General features: G+C 45.0%; 1 protein-coding gene across 1 annotated transcript in view; it reads right to left on the bottom strand.

Annotated features, from left to right (window-relative positions):
- The window catches only part of LOC126237188 (carboxylesterase 4A-like), a 329,130-nt gene that overhangs the window by 105,288 nt on the left and 202,762 nt on the right, over positions 1-21,080 (bottom strand). Inside the window, exon 7 of the mRNA XM_049947068.1 lies at positions 15,889-16,082. Coding sequence (XP_049803025.1) covers positions 15,889-16,082 — 194 coding nt within the window. The remainder of the gene's footprint in view (positions 1-15,888; positions 16,083-21,080) is intronic.

Here is a 21,080-nt window from a genome sequence, read left to right as displayed (position 1 = left end):
CGAACACCCCGCATGGGGTCTCCTGGCCTCCAATGCCGTACGATCATTTCATTTTTTCAGCATCAATTGTCACAACCATGAGACCTTGGGAAACATAGATACGATCAAAGCGACTAGTTGAATGGCTCGTAACATACGTACAACCACTTCAATCACCATGCACTCGTTCCCATATATGAGCGAGATCAAATCATACATCAGCAGTTGTAATTCATGGCATGTAGTATATTAGGGAAACTGGTCCTTCTGGGACAAATTACATGGTTGAAATTTCCACCAAGAATGAAATAGCCGTAGCAGCCGCATACAAGGAGGCTACCTCTTTCAAATAAAACCGTGACTATTCTCGTCGATTTTCCGAGCCAAAGGGTGTATAAACACTGTTGATCCAGACACCATGGAAGGTCACCACGAGACCGTATTTTCAATCACAATGTACGTAAAAAACAGTATTCTATTTGAATACATAGACGTATCACGACACTGCACTGAACAGATATTTGAATGCTGTTTTTGGGCAGTTGAATTTAGTGAAACAAAACTTCTAATTGATGTTGTTTATAGATCCTGTAACTCTGACTTCAGAGCATTTCTGCTCGAGCTAGAGATGGTTCTTGATTCACTTTGCAGAAAGTACCAGAAGTTAGTTATATGTGGTGACTTCAATATAAATTTTGTATAGGATGGTGCAAGAAAAAGGATGTTGGTAGATCTCCTAAATTCATATGATCTGATGCAGACTGTGTTTTTTCCAACTAGGGTGCAGGGGGACAGTAGCATAGCCATAGACAATATTTTTATTCATTCTTCATTACTAGATGGGCATTCTGTTAGTAAAAGAGAGAACGGTCTTTCAGACCATGATGCACAAATTTTGACACTAAAAGGCTTTTGTACTCAAACAAATGTCACATATAATTACATACTACACTCCTGGAAATTGAAATAAGAACACCGTGAATTCATTGTCCCAGGAAGGGGAAACTTTATTGACACATTCCTGGGGTCAGATACATCACATGATCACACTGACAGAACCACAGGCACATAGACACAGGCAACAGAGCATGCACAATGTCGGCACTAGTACAGTGTATATCCACCTTTCGCAGCAATGCAGGCTGCTATTCTCCCATGGAGACGATCGTAGAGATGCTGGATGTAGTCCTGTGGAACGGCTTGCCATGCCATTTCCACCTGGCGCCTCAGTTGGACCAGCGTTCGTGCTGGACGTGCAGACCGCGTGAGACGACGCTTCATCCAGTCCCAAACATGCTCAATGGGGGACAGATCCGGAGATCTTGCTGGCCAGGGTAGTTGACTTACACCTTCTAGAGCACGTTGGGTGGCACGGGATACATGCGGACGTGCATTGTCCTGTTGGAACAGCAAGTTCCCTTGCCGGTCTAGGAATGGTAGAACGATGGTGGTTTCGATGACGGTTTGGATGTACCGTGCACTATTCAGTGTCCCCTCGACGATCACCAGTGGTGTACGGCCAGTGTAGGAGATCGCTCCCCACACCATGATGCCGGGTGTTGGCCCTGTGTGCCTCGGTCGTATGCAGTCCTCATTGTGGCGCTCACCTGCACGGTGCCAAACACGCATACGACCATCATTGGCACCAAGGCAGAAGCGACTCTCATCGCTGAAGACCACTGCTGTCGCGACACCACTGGAGGCGGGCTGCACGATGTTGGGGCGTGAGCGGAAGACGGCCTAACGGTGTGCGGGACCGTAGCCCAGCTTCATGGAGACGGTTGCGAATGGTCCTCGCCGATACCCCAGGAGCAACAGTGTCCCTAATTTGCTGGGAAGTGGCGGTGCGGTCCCCTACGGCACTGCGTAGGATCCTACGGTCTTGGCGTGCATCCGTGCGTCGCTGCGGTCCGGTCCCAGGTCGACGGGCACGTGCACCTTCCGCCGACCACTGGCGACAACATCGATGTACTGTGGAGACCTCACGCCCCACGTGTTGAGCAATTCGGCGGTACGTCCACCCGGCCTCCCGCATGCCCACTATACGCCCTCGCTCAAAGTCCGTCAACTGCACATACGGTTCACGTCCACGCTGTCGCGGCATGCTACCAGTGTTAAAGACTGCGATGGAGCTCCGTATGCCACGGCAAACTGGCTGACACTGACGGCGGCGGTGCACAAATGCTGCGCAGCTAGCGCCATTCGACGGCCAACACCGCGGTTCCTGGTGTGTCCGCTGTGCCGTGCGTGTGATCATTGCTTGTACAGCCCTCTCGCAGTGTCCGGAGCAAGTATGGTGGGTCTGACACACCGGTGTCAATGTGTTCTTTTTTCCATTTCCAGGAGTGTATGTAGGAAAGTTAATCCAACAGCAACAGAGATGTAGGATGTTTATAGTGCCGATAACATATATGATAAATATAATGCTTTCTTTAACACATTTCTCATAATCTTTGAGAGTTGTTTTTCATTAGAACCTTATAAACGGGGTACTGACACTAATAGACAGCCTGGGCGGCTGCCTAGTGGGATAAGGATATCATGTAGAACAACGTGGGAATTATATCAAAATGTTAGAAGTAGTCACAATCACGCTACAGTAGCCCATTACAAACAGTACTGTAAGGTGCTTAAAATGTAATTAGGAAGGCAAAGAATATGTGGTATACAAATAGAACAGCTAATTCATAGGATAAAATTAAAATAATATGGTCAGTTGGGAAGGCAGTGTCTGGTGAGCAGCACAAGGTCGACGATATAAAGTCAGTTCGGAGTAAAAATATTTCTGTTACTGATAAATCATATACATGTACAGTATTTAACAATCATTTTCATAAAAATTTAGTTTCTACAGAGAATCTTATGGCTTTCTTGGCAAATGCCTTTCTGAGATTGATGTCCGAAATACTCCTCTGTGATACAGATAAGGGGCATATTGAGTCAATAATTAAATCACTGAAGACTAAGGAGTCTCATGGATATGATGGAGTGCCTAGCAGAAAATTAAAGAACTGTGCTGCAGATGTTAGCCCTGTATTTAGCCGTATTTGTAGTTTTTCATTTAGGAATGGTCAGTTTCTTGAACTAATAAAGTACTCAGTAGTAAAGCCGCTTCATAAAAATGGAGAAAGGGATAATGTAGACAATTTTAGACCTAGTTCTATGCCATCACTATTTGCTAACGTTACTGAAAACGCTGTGTATGTAAGAATGATTGATGATTTTATTTCACATAATTTGCTGTCAAATGTACAGTTCGGCTTTAGAAATCGCTCAACAACTGAAAATGCTATATTCTATTTTCTCTGTGAGGTACTGGATGGGTTAAATAAAAGATTTCGAACGCTAGGCGTATCTTTTGATTTAACTAAGGCGTTTGATTGTATTGATCACAAAATATTGCTCCAGAAGTTGGACCATTACAGAATACCGGGGGTAGCTCACAATTGATTCACCTCTTACTTTAGCAACAGACAGCAAAAGGTTATTATTCACAATGCTTAGAATGGCTGTGATTTGGGGTCTAAGTGGGGTACAGTCAAGTGGGAGGGGGGGGGGGAGGTGCCCCGGGAATCATTGTTGGGGCCACTCCTGTTCTTTATTTATATAAATAATATGCCCTTTAGCATTACAGGTAACTCTAAAATATTTCTGTTTCCTGATGACACTATCTTGATAGTAAGGGTGTTGTGTGCAACATTGACTCGGGTTCAAATAGTGCAGTTCATGAGATAAGTTCATGGCTTGTAGAAAATAAACTAACAATAAACTAACGCTAAATCACAGTAAGGTTCAGTTTTTACAGTTTCTCACACACAATTCAACAAAACCTGACGTATTAATGTCACAGAATGGGCAGATGATTAGTAAAATTGAACAGTTCAAGTTTCTAGGTGTTCAGATAGATAGTGAACTGTCGTGGTAAGCCCACGTTCAGGATCTTGTTCAAAGACTTAATGCTGCCATTTGTACTATTCGAACGGTATCTGAAGTGAGTGATCGTTCGACACGAAAATTAGTCTACTCTGCTTCTTTTCAATCGCTTATGCCGTATCTTATTATATTTTGGGGTAACTCTTCCCTTTCTAAAAGGATATTTTTGGCTCAGAAACAGGCGGTTCGGGCAATAAGTGGTGTAAGTTTACGAACCTCTTATCGACCGCTGTTCACGAGTCTGGGTATTTTGGTATTGGCCACTTAATATATATGTTCCTTACTGTCATTTCTTGTTCACAATATTAGCTTATTTCCAAAAATAAGCATCTTTCACTCAGTTAATACTTGGCAGAAATCAAACCTGGATTTGGATCGGATTTCCTTAACTCTTGTGCAGAAAGATGTGCAGTATTCTGCTGCATACATTTGCAATAAGCTACCACTCGAATAAAAAAAATCTTAGCAGTAATCCACGTGCTTTCAAATGGAAACTGAAGAGTTTCCTAATGAGTCACTCATTCTATTCGGTCGAGGAGTTCCTTGAAAAATTAAGCTGATTCTTGTTATATTGTTCATTGCGTTTACTTAAACTTACGGACTGACTTTTTTCGGGTTCATAAACATTTTATTTTTATCTGTTATTACTTTTATATCGTAATTTCATGTACTGACACGTTCCATGACCTTGGAGATTTGCTCCTCAACTTGGTCTTACGGAACTTGACGTGTAAAAAAAAATAAAAATAAAAATTCCCACAGGGGTATCACTGTCACACTACTGCATTCAGAACACGGCATAACATAGAGAGTGTGTCCATAAAAAGTCAGAAACTTGTCTAGGTGAACTTCTTGCAGGAGAACAACAGTATTGATCCCAGACGAGATACTGGCAGAAGTAAAGCTGTGAGGACCGGGCGTGAGTCGTGCTTCGGTAGCTCAGATGGTAGAGCACTTGCCCGCGAAAGGCAAAGGTCCCGAGTTCGAGTCTCGGTCGGGCACACAGTTTTAATCTGCCAGGAAGTTTCAACAGTATTGATGTCCGACGCCCACACCGTTTCATGGAGCAAGTGAAGCTTAACCTGCATCATGCGTCATATCAATTCTGTTGACATTTATACAGCCAATCCAATAGCCCTGTGGTGGCACCGTAGTCACAGGGATGTTCACTGTAGCAAAAAACACCAGCAGGGCCCGTAAATGCCTTTCAAAAGTCAGTACGACTCCATACATATCCGTCCATACGTTGCTGTTGCAGCAACCGCAGCTATACTTAAGCGCCAAAGGAACTGGTACAGGCGTGCGTATTCAAATACAGAGATATGTAAACACGCAGAATACGGCGCTGCCGTTGGCAACAACTATATAAGACAAGTGTCTCGCGCAGTTGTTAGATCGGTTACTGCTGCTACTATGACAGGTTATCAAGATTTAAGTGACTTTGAACGTGGTGTTTGTGAGTTAACGAGCATTGCGCTCTCATTTAAATATATGGCCGAAAGAGCCAGCCTACAGGAATTGTGAAACGAACCCTGTCGTCGAGGACCGTGTGCCATAGAGGGCGTACATTCATCACGAGACGGGGAAATTCGCAGATGTCTATTGTCTATTGAGGCCTAAGCACTGTAGTCGTAGGGAAACCCAGTAGAAGCCGTTGTGGCTAAGGAGACGTAGCAGTGTTAAATATGGTGGACCTAAGATTGGCCAAAAAGGGAAACATTTATGAAAACTATTTAATTCTGTAGTAATGCCGGGAATGAAGCCACAGTAATTTTAATCTGCCATCCTCTATAAATTTCCATCGTGATCCCAATAAAACTTGTATATTGATCATATCTATAATAGTTTACGATTCACTGTTAAAGTGAAATTAAAAAGTTTTGTAACAACGACCTGAATGCTATAGTCTGAACGTTTTGGTCGATCTTAACGATTGACATTTCATACAGAAGCACATCATTAAAATGACAAACGTTGTAAATATCAATTCTGTAACTTTATTTGTTTAAAAGCTATAGTAAATTTAAATAATCAGTATTTACAGTTAAGCATCAGACTATCATTTCCTCAACACAAAACATATTGAACGATGAGCTGTGGACAACCAGATGGACGGCTTCAGGAAAGGGAACTGCCCTAGTCAGTTGAGCGAGGATGTTCGGCACGCGGGAATCGCCGCCGGGGACGGGCAGAGGACAGTGCGGGTGCAAACGCGTAAGCGGACGGTCGGTCTTTAGGTAGCTAGGAAGTGAAACGACTTGGAAAATTTCGCGTTGTGTGGTATCGCGGGACTTAGTCTCTGAGCGGTGAGCAGCCGCGCGCCTGATGTGAACTCGCATAGTTAACGAGATGGGGTACTGGACTTGTAATTCGAGATGAGATGAAGAATGATCGAACTGTGTCAAATGGATATGCGCTCGAGTGTAATAGTAATTCTAAATACGACCACTTTCGCTATTAGTTCGCTTTCTGAATAAACATTATTCTAAACAAATCGCAACTGTGTGGCCTCATCATTTAAGGGTCGTTAATTTAGCTCTCGATATTATTATTACTGTTGTTATATGTTATATTGATATTGAATGTTTCATACAATTTCGCAAACTTGCCGTCAGCCAGACAATTTAACCAAAATGTTACAAATGTCTAATTTGGGGCGTGTAATGCGACACGTGCGGTTCAACCCCTAGACGAATTTAAGCCAAGACATTTCGACGAAGAGGAACCGCATGTGAGCCCGAACATCTTTGGGATGTTAGCTCGCGTGTTGTAGTCGGAGCGCGAGCGATGGGACTCAGCATCTCCGAGGTAGAGATGAAGTGAGGGTTTTCCCTTACGACCGTTTCACGAGTGTCCGTGAATATCAGGAATCCGGTAAAACATAAAATCCTCGATGTCGCTGTGGCCGAAAAGAGACCCTGCAAGAACGGCACCAACGACGCCGGAAGAGAATCTTTCAACGTGACAGAAGTGCAACCCTTTCGAAAATGGCTGCAGATTTCAATGCTGGGCTATCAACAAGTGTCAGTGCGCGAACCATTCAACGAAATATCATCGATATGGGATTTCGGGGCCGAAGGCCCACTCGTGTACCCTTGAAGACTGCACGACACAAAGCTTTACAGCTCGCCTGGGCCCGTCAATACCGACATTGGACTGTTAATGACTGGAAACATGTAGCCTGGTCGGACGAGTCTCGTTTAAAATTGTATCGAGCGGATGGACGTGTACGGGTATGGAGACAACCTCATAAGTCCATGGAGCCTGTATGTCAGCAGGAAACTGTTAAAGCCGATGGAGGCTCTGTAATGATGTGGAGCATGTGCAGTTGGAGTGATATGGGACTCCTGATACGTCTAGATACGACTCCGACAGGTGACACGTACGTAAGCATCCTGTCAGTTCACCTGAATCCATTCACGGCCATTGTGCATTCCGAAGGACTTGGGCAATTCCAGTAGGACAGTGCGACACCCCACACGTCCAGAATTGCTACAGAGTGGCTCAAGGAACACTCTTCTGAGTTTAAACACTTCCGCTGGCCACCAAACTCCCCAGACATGAACGTTATTGAGTATATTTGGGATGCCTTGCAACGTGCGCTTTAGAAGAGATCTCCAACCCCTTCGTACTCTTACGGCTTTATGGACAGGATTCATGGAGTCAGTGCCTCCAGCACTACTTCAGACATGAGTCGAGTCGATGCCAGGTCGTGTTGCGGCACTTCTGCGTGCTTGCGGGAGGCCTTGCACGATATTAGGCAGGAGTACCAGTTTCTTTGGCTCTTCAGCGTACATCAACATTTGTTGGTCCATTTTCAACATCATCGGACCACGCAGTAATGCGTTGGCCCAGAGTGTCCAGCAGAGCCTCTGTAGTGCCAGAGGGCGACAGCGTGTCACTGGAGGACGAATGGTGGCATTCTGATTGCTGTCCGTCAATGGGAGGCGCGTCACTCGGAGATGGCGAAGATTGTTCTGTATCTGACAGGAGACATGCGTAATGTTCTGCCATAGGATCATCCAATGGGAGGAGGTTTTGGCAGAGGTAATCAGTATTGTCCATTGGCTGTGGCAAGGAGGTGTCTGATGGAGTAAGCCAATGCTTCTTACGTCTCTTTGGCGACGATTGTTTATGCGTGTGTACCCCATTATCCGATACCACTGGCGGGTCCTAATGGGCAGGCAGTAAGGAAGCAGTAGACACGTCCATAGATTCGACGTCCATCCCTATCGCCGGGACCTCTCCACCACCCATCAGCATAGGTGGAGCAGGAGAGGGCACAGGTATAGATGACGTTCCCTCCAGCACAGACGGTGGGCTGGAGTCATTGTGGAGAACTTCCACATGTATCAGCAGTCATCGGTGTAGTCGAAACCAGTGCATCTACTTGTACCAATTGCGTGATCCACCGCTGCATGCATTCCTCGTGAACATGTCCTGCTTGCCCACTGCCTGAGCACATCTTCGGTTATCTATCACAGTTTACAATGGCGTGGCACCAGCCAATATATAAATAGAAAGGCATGTGTTTGCTCAGTTCAATATAAAACCACCTCACTCCATTGAAGACTGGGAATATGGCGAAGAGAGCCCATTTTCAGCCATATGGCTTATCACCTTCCAGTACAGGTGGGGTGCAGAAATCACTATATCCGAAGGTACTTGAAATGAGAGTTCCAAAACACATATCATCCAAAGTCCTAGTTCTGCTGGTCTACAGACACTTGAGACAATTCCTACGGTCATTTAGAATCTTGTTACACGCTATACCGTTAATTATCTTAATATATACTAGATTTCTCACAATGGATAGGTGTATGCAACAAGATCATTATGCAATCTTAACAACATATTGGAGAAATTGTTTGATTTCGTGTGCTTTCGGATATGCATATTCACTCTAAAAATTGATCTTTATTGTCGATTTATAATAAGAATAGGCCACTCTCCTTCGAAAGCAAATGCAGTACGCGAAGAAGGCTGAAGCACTCAAACAACCTCGATCGTGAGCTTTGTAACAACGATGTAAACAGAGACGTCCCGTGCATTTTCACTGCCGACCGCGGTGGTCTAGCGGTTCTAGGCGCTCAGTCAGGAACCGCGCGACTGCTACGGTCGCAGGTTCGAATCCTGCCTTGGGCATGGATGTGTGTGATGTCCTTAGGTTAGTTAGGTTTAAGTAGTTCTAAGTTATAGGGGACTTATGACCACAGATGTTGAGTCCCATAGTGCTCAGAGCCATTTGAACCATTTTTTTGCATTTTCACTTCGAAGGCAGACCACCTCTTTGGCTGTCAACGCATGGCTCTCGGATCGATCCAAACTTCCATATGTCAGACTGTCTACATCCCTGTACGACAGTCCCCTACATTCATCACTTAATGCTGGCAACTTTACTCAGTATTTCTCCACTAGTAAGAACGAAACTATGAGGAATCGAGACCCACGATTTTATCTTCTTGTGCCCGCCTCGACATGTAATACGAAGGTAATCCCAAAAGTAAGGTCTCCAATTTTTTTATAAGTACATAACTCTGTTTGTGTGGCAGTTGGACACAGTGTTATGAAGAGTTCTTCACGTGTTGTGTGTAAACATGCGCACGCCGCGCTGAGGCACTCGGTTTTGGCTTGGCAGCCGTTGAGAATGGAGCTCCCGTTGGATGTTACCGCCAAGTGCGAATTGCGCGCAGTTATTCGGTTTTTGAACGCAAATGGCACTGTGCTGATTGATATCCATCGCCAATTGACGAAAGTGTATGGTCAGTCGTGCATGGAAGCCAAAAATGTTTGTAAGTGGTGTAGAGAGTTTGCAGCTGGTCGGACCGAAATTCACGGCGAACGAAGTAGCGGGAGACCGTCAATTTCTGAGGAGATAGTGTTGAAGGTTGAGTAAAGCATGCGTGAAGATCGGCGAATCACCCTGGATGACCTCTGCACGTTGGTTCCTGAGGTTTCCCGAAGCACCGCTCACAGAATTTTAACGGAAGCATTGAACTACCGGGAAGTGTGCGCAAGATGGGTGCCACACATCCTGACTGAGGACCATATGCGGCAAAGAGTTGATGTTTCCCGCGCATTTCTTCATCGCCTTGCAGCCGAACAGGACTACTTTCTGGATTCAATTGTCACGGGTGACGAAGCCTGGGCATACCACTTTACACCTGAGACCAAGCAACAATCATGCTAGTGGCGGCATCCTTCTTCGCCAAAGCCGCGGAAATTCAAACAAACACAGTCTGCCGGTAAAGTCATGACAACCGTTTTTTGGGGTAGGAAAGGAGTATTGTTGGGCGACTTTATGCCCACTGGGACCACAATTAACGCTGACAGGTACTGTGAGACTCTGAAAAAACTCAAATGGGCAATTGAGAACTGGAGAAGAGGAATGTTGAGCAAAGGCGTACACATTCTCCATGACAAATGTGTGTCTTAACTGCTAAGGTCATCAATCCCTAAGCTTACACACAACTTAACCTAAATGATCCTAAGGACAAACACACACACCCATGCCCGAGGGAGGACTCGAACCTCCGCCGGGACCAGCCGCACAGTCCATGACTGCAGCGTCCCAGACCGCTCGGCTTCTCCATGACAACGCTCGCCCACACATCGCTCGGCAAACCGTTGCTCTCTTGCAACAGTTTCAGTGGAACATAATCACCCATCCACCCTAGAATCCTGACTTGGCGCCCAGTGACTATCACCTCCCTAGGTTAAAACAACAGCGATTCAGCTCCGACGACGAGGTGAAAGAGGAGGTTCATAACTTTCTCAACAGCATGGCGGCGAATTGGTATGACATGGGCATACAAAAACTGCCACAGCGTCTACAAAAATGCATCGACAGAAATGGTGATTATGTCGAAAAATAGCTAAATGTTGAAGTTGTAATCTGATGTAAAGCATTTTAGAAATAAACAGGTCTATGTACTTATAAAAAATAGGAGACCTTACTTTTGGTATCACCCTCGTATTTACTTGCATGTCTGGCTGAACATACATTAATGACGGTAGACAGCTGTTCGAAGTGGATTTGAAATAAATTTGCCCACTACGAATATCTACTTGGAGTAGCGAGCATGTGTCCTATCTGCAAACAACATTCAGAAGCACAAGAACGAAAATTAAACTCTTTTCCTAATATTGTCATTCCAACAAACATTTACACGTACGAAACTTGGAAACAGTTAGTAGAATTGATAAAAACTAGAGTGATAAAACAGGTAAATTTGTTCCAGTAACGTTACCTTAGGAGAACGCTTGGTATCCCGCACCAAGGCAGTATCACAAACGAGGTACTAACAAAGCCTCAGTGTATCTCTCTTGAAAATAGTACAACGTACAACAAAAGAGAGTGCAGCCTTCTGGATGCACGTTAGTTTAGGCGTATTACCGGCATCCAAAATAAATTCGCCTTGCGTTGACTGTAACGCAAGGGAGAAGAAAATTTGTCTGGCAGTCGAAAACGTGGCGGGTTACGAAGAAGCCCTGAGAAAGTACATCTGCTGACAGGAAGAAGATGTTGATTCAGCAAACGACAGAACGACGAAAGTGTCCCAAAGTTAAACATAGCCAGGGGATGTGAGCAGGAGGCTAATAGAAATGACGAGCCGTTGTAGTATAAAGTATAATTTACCAACGTGATGTTTGGCGTGCTCCAGTGTATTCAGGAAACTTTGTTATAGAGTACAAAATAGGAAATCTCTTCAGTAGTAACTGTACAGTTATATTGTACATCAGTCCGGGTTCTTGTCAGGTAGCATTAATGGAATAGTCAGAGAAGATACAACGAAGAGGATTGAGGTTTATTTGGGTTAGCTTAGTAAACTTCTACGTCACGTAGCTGTTCCGAGAGCTAATGTTCCCATAAGGGTATAATGTATATTACATCCTCTCACACACAGGTAGCCGATAATGAGATAGCCATATCGAGTAAATCCAATAAATTGGAGTCGTTGCGAAGGCTTACCGAGAACCATCCTTTCCACGTACCACCCGCGAATGAAATAAGAAAGGAGGGAAATGCTATTGGTAACTGAATTACCCTTTGCCACACATGCTCCAGGGGAAACAAAAATTTGATTTTCAATATTTCGTGTAGTTAATGATCGGATTTAAAAATTTAAAATACAGTCATAACCTCCTCGTTAAGAGGTAAACTCTTATGTTAAAAGTTAAACGCAGTAAGACAATTATTACAGTTAGAAACCGAGTGTTTGTCTTGAGGCAGCCTAAATGATGGCGCGCAAGTACCTGGACTTATTCACCCAGTATTCGAAAATTAGCGACACCCAACGAGCTTTACATATCATTTCAAATCTTTGGGAAAATTTTCCTCGATGATAGCCTCCATAAAATGGTGAAAGGAAACAAGTTTCCCGCGTACTACATTTTCACTGTTCAGGCAGTAAAACTGCATTCTGTCAGTTCTGTAAATTACCTACATATATTTCAAAAAGCGTTGTTAGAATAGGAAACCGTCCTCTTTTCGAACATCTGCAGCCGTTTAAGGAAGCGTTCCTGTGGCACGAAGATGGAGCACCCCAGAATTCTGCAGTAATATGTGAGAGGGTTTCTAAATTAAAACTTTGATGAATGGACTGGAAGACGGGGCACTATTAAATGACCTCAACGATTTCCAGATATTGCACCCATGGATTTTTCAGTTTAGAGTATACTATAAAATGAAGTTTATTCCGTTAAGATCCAAGATGAAGAGGAAAGAATCCATTCAGAATATGAAAACCTATGGCCCTAGAAGATTTGCGACAAAATTCGTAAATCAGAACAGCAGGGAAACCATTTTGAGCATCTTTTCTAGGTTCATTGAACATGGGTTTCTGTGTTGATAATGAATTTGTATTTTCATTTGTTTAGTTATATTACACTAAAACGCGTTTTTACTACTGGCTTGCCGGCCGGAGTGCCCGAGCGGCTCTAGGCGCTACAGTCTGGAACCACGCGACCGCTACGGTCGCAGGTTCGAATCCTGCCTCGGGCATGGATGTGTGTGATGTCCTTAGGTTAGTTAGGTTTAAGTAGTTCTAAGTTCTAGGGGACTGATGACCTCAGAAGTTAAGTCCCATAGTGCTCAGAGCCATTTGAACCATTTGAACTACTGGCTTATTAGGCCGGCCTGTATTAGTGGGCTGAAACTGACACACAGAAGTAGAGAGTCCTCGTTCACGACGTTGTGAACAAATAGTACGGGGACTACTTTTTTTCAGCCTCCAATCGGTCGCGAAATCAAAACTGCAGTGAAAATGCGGCAAGCTTTTGCGCAGTATCTCAAGTACGCACGTCCATCGCGTCACGTCGCTCTTTTTAGTTTTAAGCGCACAGTGAGATCGTAAAGATACCCAGAAAACAGTGTCTCCCACCAAGTATGAGTGCCCGCCGAGAGGTTGCGCCCGATTTCATGCAACCCACATAAAGTAACTGTCATGCGTTTCCTTCTTCTCAGCTGCAGGCTGCAGGGGCAATGAGAACGCTTCTCTGGCGTTTTAGATGGGAAGTGTTTGAATGGCTTCCTCTGATTTTCATCTCTTCGCTCACATGAACGCCTGACTATGAGGACAGGATTTTCATGTTGACGAGGTGTAGACCATCATAGGGAACTGGCGGAAATCACCCCTTCAGCGTTTTAAGGAGGTATTAGAAAGTTAGTACACTACAACAAATGTCAAAGTCTGAGCGGCGACTGCTGGTAAGATTGTATGCCCTCCTTAAATACACAATCCGAAGACGATCATTGTGCTGGACTTGATTTATGGAGGGCATACGCATCCGTACAGCAGGCAATCTTATCAACAGGAACAGGGCATTTCAGCTAAGCACTGCCTGGAATGCAGCATTGCCTGCCATTAAATTGTACCTTCAGCATCATCATTCTGGGCTTGTGTTTAAAGGGAAAGGGGACGGACAATCTTATCAACAGGGATGTGGGAACAAGGGAAACAAAAATCTCAGATTTATCACCCGTTGTAGCGAACTGCACAGGATTAATTTCGGTTTTAACCACAGTAGCATCCGGCAGCATATTCATTGCCCACTGTGCACACGCGCAATGCCTTTCTTCGGCTGCCGGTACAGGCACTATGAGCGCCACATTCTTCTAACTGTGAGCGTCTTACCGCACTTTCCTACTCTTGCGCGATTATCACCAGTCGCGTCTTGCAGCAGTGACAGCGACATCTAGCATCACCTAAAGATGTCCAACAATTGGCGGGCGAAGATCACAAGTACACCAACGACGCCACTATACGGCTAGTGTTGCGCATGCGGATATCGTGGGCCGCGTCTCACAGAGTTGCACAAGGGTGCCTCACACAGGGGGCAAGCTAGAGGGGCCCCGAGAGCTACAACACCAGCAATCGCTTCTCGGCTTTTGGCAAGATCAACGTGTAGTTTTTTTTCAATGTCACAACTTTATTTATGAAAATATACGGTAATATTACCAACAAGAACCACAATTTTTAATATATGTCCTTTACACCATACGTGAATTGCCTCATCAGGGCCAACATTACGTCCATGACGTGTTCTTACGACAGAAGCCATGTTAGCACTAAAATAAGATGTGTGGTGTATGGTGTGTGGGGTATTGAACCAGGGACGCAGAAAAGACGGAGAAGATTCGTCCCCGCCGTAGCCCTCAGTGGTTCACACACACCCACAACAGGCTACAGCAGTCCACTCATCCCACCGCCGCCTCACACCGAACCCAGAACCCAGGGTTATTGTACGGTTCGGACCCCTGTGCTTCCCCCCCTCCCCCCCCCCCCCCGCCCCCCTCATACCAGTAATTATGGTGTACTTGTACGTGGAGACAGTGTTTGCGCAGCGATCGCCGACGTAGTGTAACTGAGGCAGAACAGGGGAAACCAGCCCGCATTCGCCGCGGCAGATGGAAAAACCGCCTTATAAACCATCCTCAGGCTGGCCAGCACACCGGACCTCGACACTAATGCGCCGGGCGGATTCGTGCCAGCGACCGGTACGAATTCCTGCTCGGGAAGCAGCGCGTTAGACCTCACGGCTAGCCGCGCGGGCAAAATAAAATGTACCTAAATCTCTGTTATAATCTTCACGGACATTAAAAGTACGATACTTAATGACACCATGATCATTGGAACTGTGAGGAAGACCGATTTCAGAAATTCTTCTGCACCGTCCAATAGCAACAGTCAAGCAGCCACCACCACCGGAAAACGATAAGCGTTACTAATGCTAAAGTCAGTATCCTTCCGACGAAAACACAGTGTCCATCCACGGCAATGAAGGACCCAATTCCTTTCAACTTGATTTAATTTTTCGTAACCAAGGCTCCGTCGTAATGTTTACGTTATCATTAGCTTTATACAGAAGCACATGAGCGCCGGCTCCGCCTGTAACGACGCATCTCCGTGACTCATTCAAACCAGTTGCCTGTGCAGCAGCCCGAGAAAGACTGGCAGACAGTATATTTTCTTAAATGAAGTTGTGAACTTTAAAAAAAAAAAAAAAAAAAAAAGCAGCACGTTGATCTTGCCAAAAGCCGAGAAGCGATTCTTGGTACTGTAGCTCTCAGGGAAACCCTGGTATGACCTCTGTGTGAGGCACCCTTGTGTATCTCCGAGTGTCGCGGCCCACGATTTGCGCATGCTCATGCTCAACACTGGGCCGTATAGTAGTGTAGTCTGTGGACTTGTAACCTCGCTCGCTGCAGAGCCGGCGCTCGCGCGCGCTTGTGTGTAAAGCTATTGATGATGTAAGCATTACGACGGGGCTCTAGTTACGAAACATAGTGCCCATTGTTATTTGGCGGCAGACTAGTATTTGCAAGATGTCTGTCGAAGTAGCTGGAAGGCGTTGGTTTCCATCTCGCGGCCGATTAGAGGTCGGAAAAAAATAGCGCTCATACGTAGGACGAAAGGATGTGAGTGTGCTGTTGATGATGATGACGGTGAGTACGGCAAGTGGCGGATGGCGCACCTGGTACTGGTCCTCGAAGGCGCGCAGCACCTCGGCGACGGACTTGTTCCGGAGACAGCGTAGCATGAGCTCCGAGTCGGGGGCGAGGCAGCCCAGGCTGCGGGCGACGCCGCGCGACGAGTTGGCCGGGTGGCGGGAGCGCGCCCACGGCGCCGCCACGCTGCCCGACATGACGATCGCGCGGTGGAACAGCCCTGCGGCAGGCACAACGCGCGTCTGAGGAGCACTGGCTGCTGGCCGTCAAAATTTGCAACAGCATGATGGGTGCCATGTTACGAATGTGAAAGTTGCATGAAGTTTTAAGGACAACCACACCTGAGCGACGGATCGCAGCGGTCCGTCGTACGTGATACCGCCTGCAATCGGTCGCTCGCGGCGACATCTCACACACGAGCAATTTGTCGAGCAGTGAAACTTCCTGGTAATTAAAACGGTGTGCCTGACCGAGACTCGAACTCGGGACCTTTGCCTTTCGCGGGAAAGTGCTCTACCAACTGAGCTACCCAAGCACGACTCACACCCCGTCCTCACAGCTTTACTTCTGCCAGTACCTCGTCTCCTACCTTCCAAACTTTACAGAAGCTCTCCTGCGAACCTCGCAGAACTAGCACTCCTGAAAGAAAGGATATTGCGGAGACATGGCTCAGCCACAGCCTGGGGATGTTTCCTGAATGAGATTTTCACTCTGCAGCGAAGTGTGCGCTGATATGAAATATTCGTAGAGCACTTGCCCGCGAAAGGCAAAGGTCCCGAGTTCGAGTCTCGGTCCGGCACACAGTTTTAATCTGACAGGAAGTTTCATGTCAGCGCACACTCCGCTGCAGAGTGAAATTCTCATTTTGTCGAGCAGTTTCAGTCAGTATTGTGAATGACACTGTGTCGAGGAGTATGGAAAATGAACTGTTGTGTTTAGAAGCAACAGCAGCTGATTTCCGTATCTCCACTAATACAGGGTGTTCATAAAGTGCGGGAACACTTTCAATTATTTATAGCACAAGAACCAGAAATTATACAGATATTGTACATATGTCATTTTGAAGAGAAAACCTGAAAATTTTTTTTCGTGTGTACCGCGACAGCGTAGTTTGATAATTTGACGACAGTCAGCTAGGCGCAAACATGGCGAGTTAAGGTGCGGAGTGAGTTTTCTGTGTGTTGGAGTTCAACAAAAACAAGTGTGCTACAGCTGTTCAACGGATGTTCCTTGTTGGTGGCTTCTTACCGCACTTCGTTCCAAACATCCCTTGAACAGCTGTAGCACACGTGTTTTTGTCGAACTCCAACACACAGAAAGCTCACGCCGCACCTTAACTCGCCATGTTTGCGGTTAGCTCTGACTATCACTACACTGTGGCGGTATACATAAAAAAAAACTTTCAGTGTTTCTCTTCAAAATGACATATGTATGATATCTGTACAATGTTTGGTTCTTGTGCAATAGATAATTGAATGTATTCGCGGATTTTATGTACACCCTGTACTTGCAAAACATAAACGAGAATTATAATTTGTTAAACTTGTCTCGAAACGCTTTACTTGGGAACTGCGACTTACTTCACAGAGTACTCGTATATTACGTTTTATACTGACGCCAAATGCGTTGTGTACATCTTTCCAGAGTGCCATTACAATTAATTATACGTATACTAGTCCTCAATTCCTGTTTTTCATTGGTCTTATAATTGAACTGCACGTATATACATAATTTACTTGGTGTGTCTGTAGAGATATTGGCAGCGGCAAGATTACTGATAACTGTAACTGTTGTTATAAATTTTATAAAGGAGAGTTATCTTATAAGGAATGACAAGTTACCTGAGTATAACTGTATAACAGATTTATCCTGAACATTTAAATTAAAATGTCATCTTGATATTACAGTACAGGCACGTATCACATATCATCCTGTTTACAAATTAAAGACTTAATAATGCACATAATTATTTCACAAATAACTCAAAATCATAAGAGCGAGCCCATTGTATCACGGCTACTACTATGAACTTCCCATCAATTCTACTTCTACAGGGTGTTTCAAAAAGGACTTCACAAATTTGAAAATTCATATAGTGAATTCATAGTACCTACATAGGTGATTGTAGAATTTATAGGGAAACCCATCAACTTTTGTCTCGCGTAGTTCGCTAGTGCCGAATCGTACCGTAAGAAGCGCTAGCGGCAGTTGTGTTAAAGATGCTGCCTTCAATGGATCCGAGCGTGCTAGCTGTGTGTTTTGGTTTGAAGAATCGAAGTCGGCGACAACAGTCCAGCGTAATTTCCGTACCAAGTACACTAAAGATCCCCTCGTTGGCTTACAATTTATGAGTGGCATAAATGTTTTGTAGAAACACGGTGCTCGGTAAGACAAGGGAAATCATCAGGTCGTCCAAGCACATCTGATGACGTCGTTGAGCGAGAGCGACAATGTTTTGTCAACAGCCCTACGAAATCGAGCCGGCGTGCATCACTCGCCAACTGAAAATCCAAATATACGACTGTTTGGCGTGGGTTGAGGAACCGTTTGCATTTGAAACCGTACAGATTGACGATCGTACAAGCAACAAAAGACACTGATAATATTGCTTACAAGAACTTCTGTTCGGATATGTTAAATCGATTACATGAGGATGAACATTTCTTGAACAAAATCATCTTTACTGACGAGTCGAATTTTCACTTAAGTCGCAAGGTTAACACACATAACTTTAGGATTTTGGGCAATGAAAATCCACATCAAACATTGCAACATGTTCGTGACCGCCCTAAAATTAACGGTTTTTACGCATTGACCAAGAACAAAGTGTACGCTCCTTTTTTCCGTGACCCTAAAATTAACGGTTTTTACGCATTGACCAAGAACAAAGTGTACGCTCCTTTTTTCCGTGACAGAGCCATCAACGGGATAGTGTACCTGGATATGGTACAACAATTTTTGATACCACAGATGGACGAGGACGACCAAGAGCGAAATGGTTACTTCATGCAAAATGGTGCACCACCCCACTACCTGGCTGATACCTGGGATTTTCTCAGTGATCGCTTTCCATGTCACTGAATTGGCAGTGATGCGACAGTTGCATGGCTCCCACGTTCCCCAGACCTGACATCACTCGATTTTTTTAAATGGGAATTCGTCAAGGATATCGAGTTTGTACCTCCTGTGCCGGCTTCTCTACCTGAACTTAGAGCAAGAATTTACGCCGCCACTGAGCAAGTTACACCTGCAATGCCACAGCGAGTTTGGGAAGAAACTGATTTCCGGTGAGGTGTGTACAGGATAACCAACGGAAACCACATACAACACCTTCAGTTTAAGGTAAAAATACCCTGATGTGTTTCCCTACAGATTAATACAAAACCCATCTCTATATCTTCTTTCAATAAATTAATACGATTTTTTAAAGTTGAAAAGTCCTTTTTGAAACACCCTGTGTAAAATAAGGTTCAAAATGCTAGTCACTGCAAAATCGAAGGGTATCATTTCTTAATATAAATAGCAACTTCGGTTTCCACTTCATTTCTCAGAGCAGTTTGTGGTCCATGAATTATTATAAAAATCCGAGCGTAAATTTCATCTCAACATGGGCAAAGCGAAACGAAACAAAACTGCGCAGCTACACTTGATAAATAGAGGAACGAGTCTCTGCCACATTGCCATATACCGCTACTTACCAGGTGGGCAGCCATACGGCTTGCACGAATCACAAGCGATTCACCAGATTGCCTGGGATTTCCATGCGATCAGCGACCGATCGCTGCGATTTGCCCACACACGTGCGATCTACGAAGCGATCGGTCGCTCGGGCGATGGATCGCTGCGATCCGTTGCGCGTGTGTGAGGTCCTTTAGATGTACGAGTGCTAACATCTCAGCACAGCAGCACCAGGACGAACGTAAGAGAAACGCTATCTACATCCTGAATAGAAGGAAAAATAACGCAGCAAGTTTCTCTTCGGAAGTCGAATCTCAGTGTTGTTTGTTTGTGAGAAGCTTGTGATATACCTCGGGGCAGAAGAATTTGAAAAGCACGTGTCGGAATTCGGTAATGGCAGGGTCGTGATCTACCGAGAATGCAGTTTACTGTTTCCTGGCATGGCTTCTCGCATTATTCGGGGTCCGACGTCAGTCGTGTGACTATGGAATCAATGCATTCAGGGAGGCCACACTCACCGCCATGAAGCATCTCGACGACTCCACGCGGCCCGCACCCGCGACGACAGACCTCTTTCAAATACACTCCTCGGGTCTGCCGCGGCATGACGTTGTGCAGGTCCCACTATATTTTGTCCAAACAACTGTTCGACGTCTTCAGGTGGTTTAGACCATCTACAGATGATCTAAACACAAAATTATAAGAATATGGAATGAAGATTAACAAGAAGGAAACGAAAAGCATGGTAATTTGAGGAAAGGGGAGAAAATGCCGTATGAAAATAGGGGGAGAGGATACAGAGCAAGTGCATAACTTCAATTACTTGGGAAGTGTAATAATGGATGATATGTACTGCTCAACAGAAATTAGGAAAAGAATTGCAATGGGAAAAGAAGGATTCAGGAGGAAACAGAATTTACTTTGTGGACCACTAAACAAAGATCTGAGGAAAAGACTTGCCAAATGTTAAATCTGGAGCGTTGCACTATATGGTGCGGAGAAGTGGACATTGAGGAAGGAAGATGAAAGAAGACTGGAGTCACTAGAGATGTGGATATAGAGAAGAATGGAAAAAGTGAAATAGGAAGACCCAGTAAGGAATGAGGAAGTATTAAAAAGACTTGGAGAAGAAAGAAACATGCTGAAAGTTATCAGAAAGAGGAAACGGAACTGGATTGGACGTTGTTTGAGGAGCGACTGTTTATGGAGGGAAGGAATAGAAGGAATGGCGGTGGGAAAAAGGGTAAGAAGAAAAAGGAGATATCAGATGCTGCACAATATAAAAGGAGACAAATATTCAGAAATGAAAAGACCGACTATGGACAGATAAAAGTGGAAGCGGCTTAACCCATGACAAGGCCTGCCGTAAGGTAGAATACTATACTACTGCTACTACTTCAGGTGGTGGTAGTTGCCATCACAGCTGCTTCAACACGTGACTGATGACAACCGCGAAGCGGCGTCGAAATTTATCTGGCCAGGAGCAGGAATTACGCTTTCGGGGAAATGCGCTCCCAGTCTGATAAAAGTGGCATTCATA

The sequence above is a fragment of the Schistocerca nitens genome, chromosome 1 (assembly GCF_023898315.1).
Source record: "Schistocerca nitens isolate TAMUIC-IGC-003100 chromosome 1, iqSchNite1.1, whole genome shotgun sequence".
In the NCBI taxonomy this organism is placed as follows: domain Eukaryota; kingdom Metazoa; phylum Arthropoda; class Insecta; order Orthoptera; family Acrididae; genus Schistocerca; species Schistocerca nitens.
The sequence above is the reverse complement of the archived record's forward strand: the minus strand, read 5'-3'. Positions and strand labels throughout refer to the sequence as shown.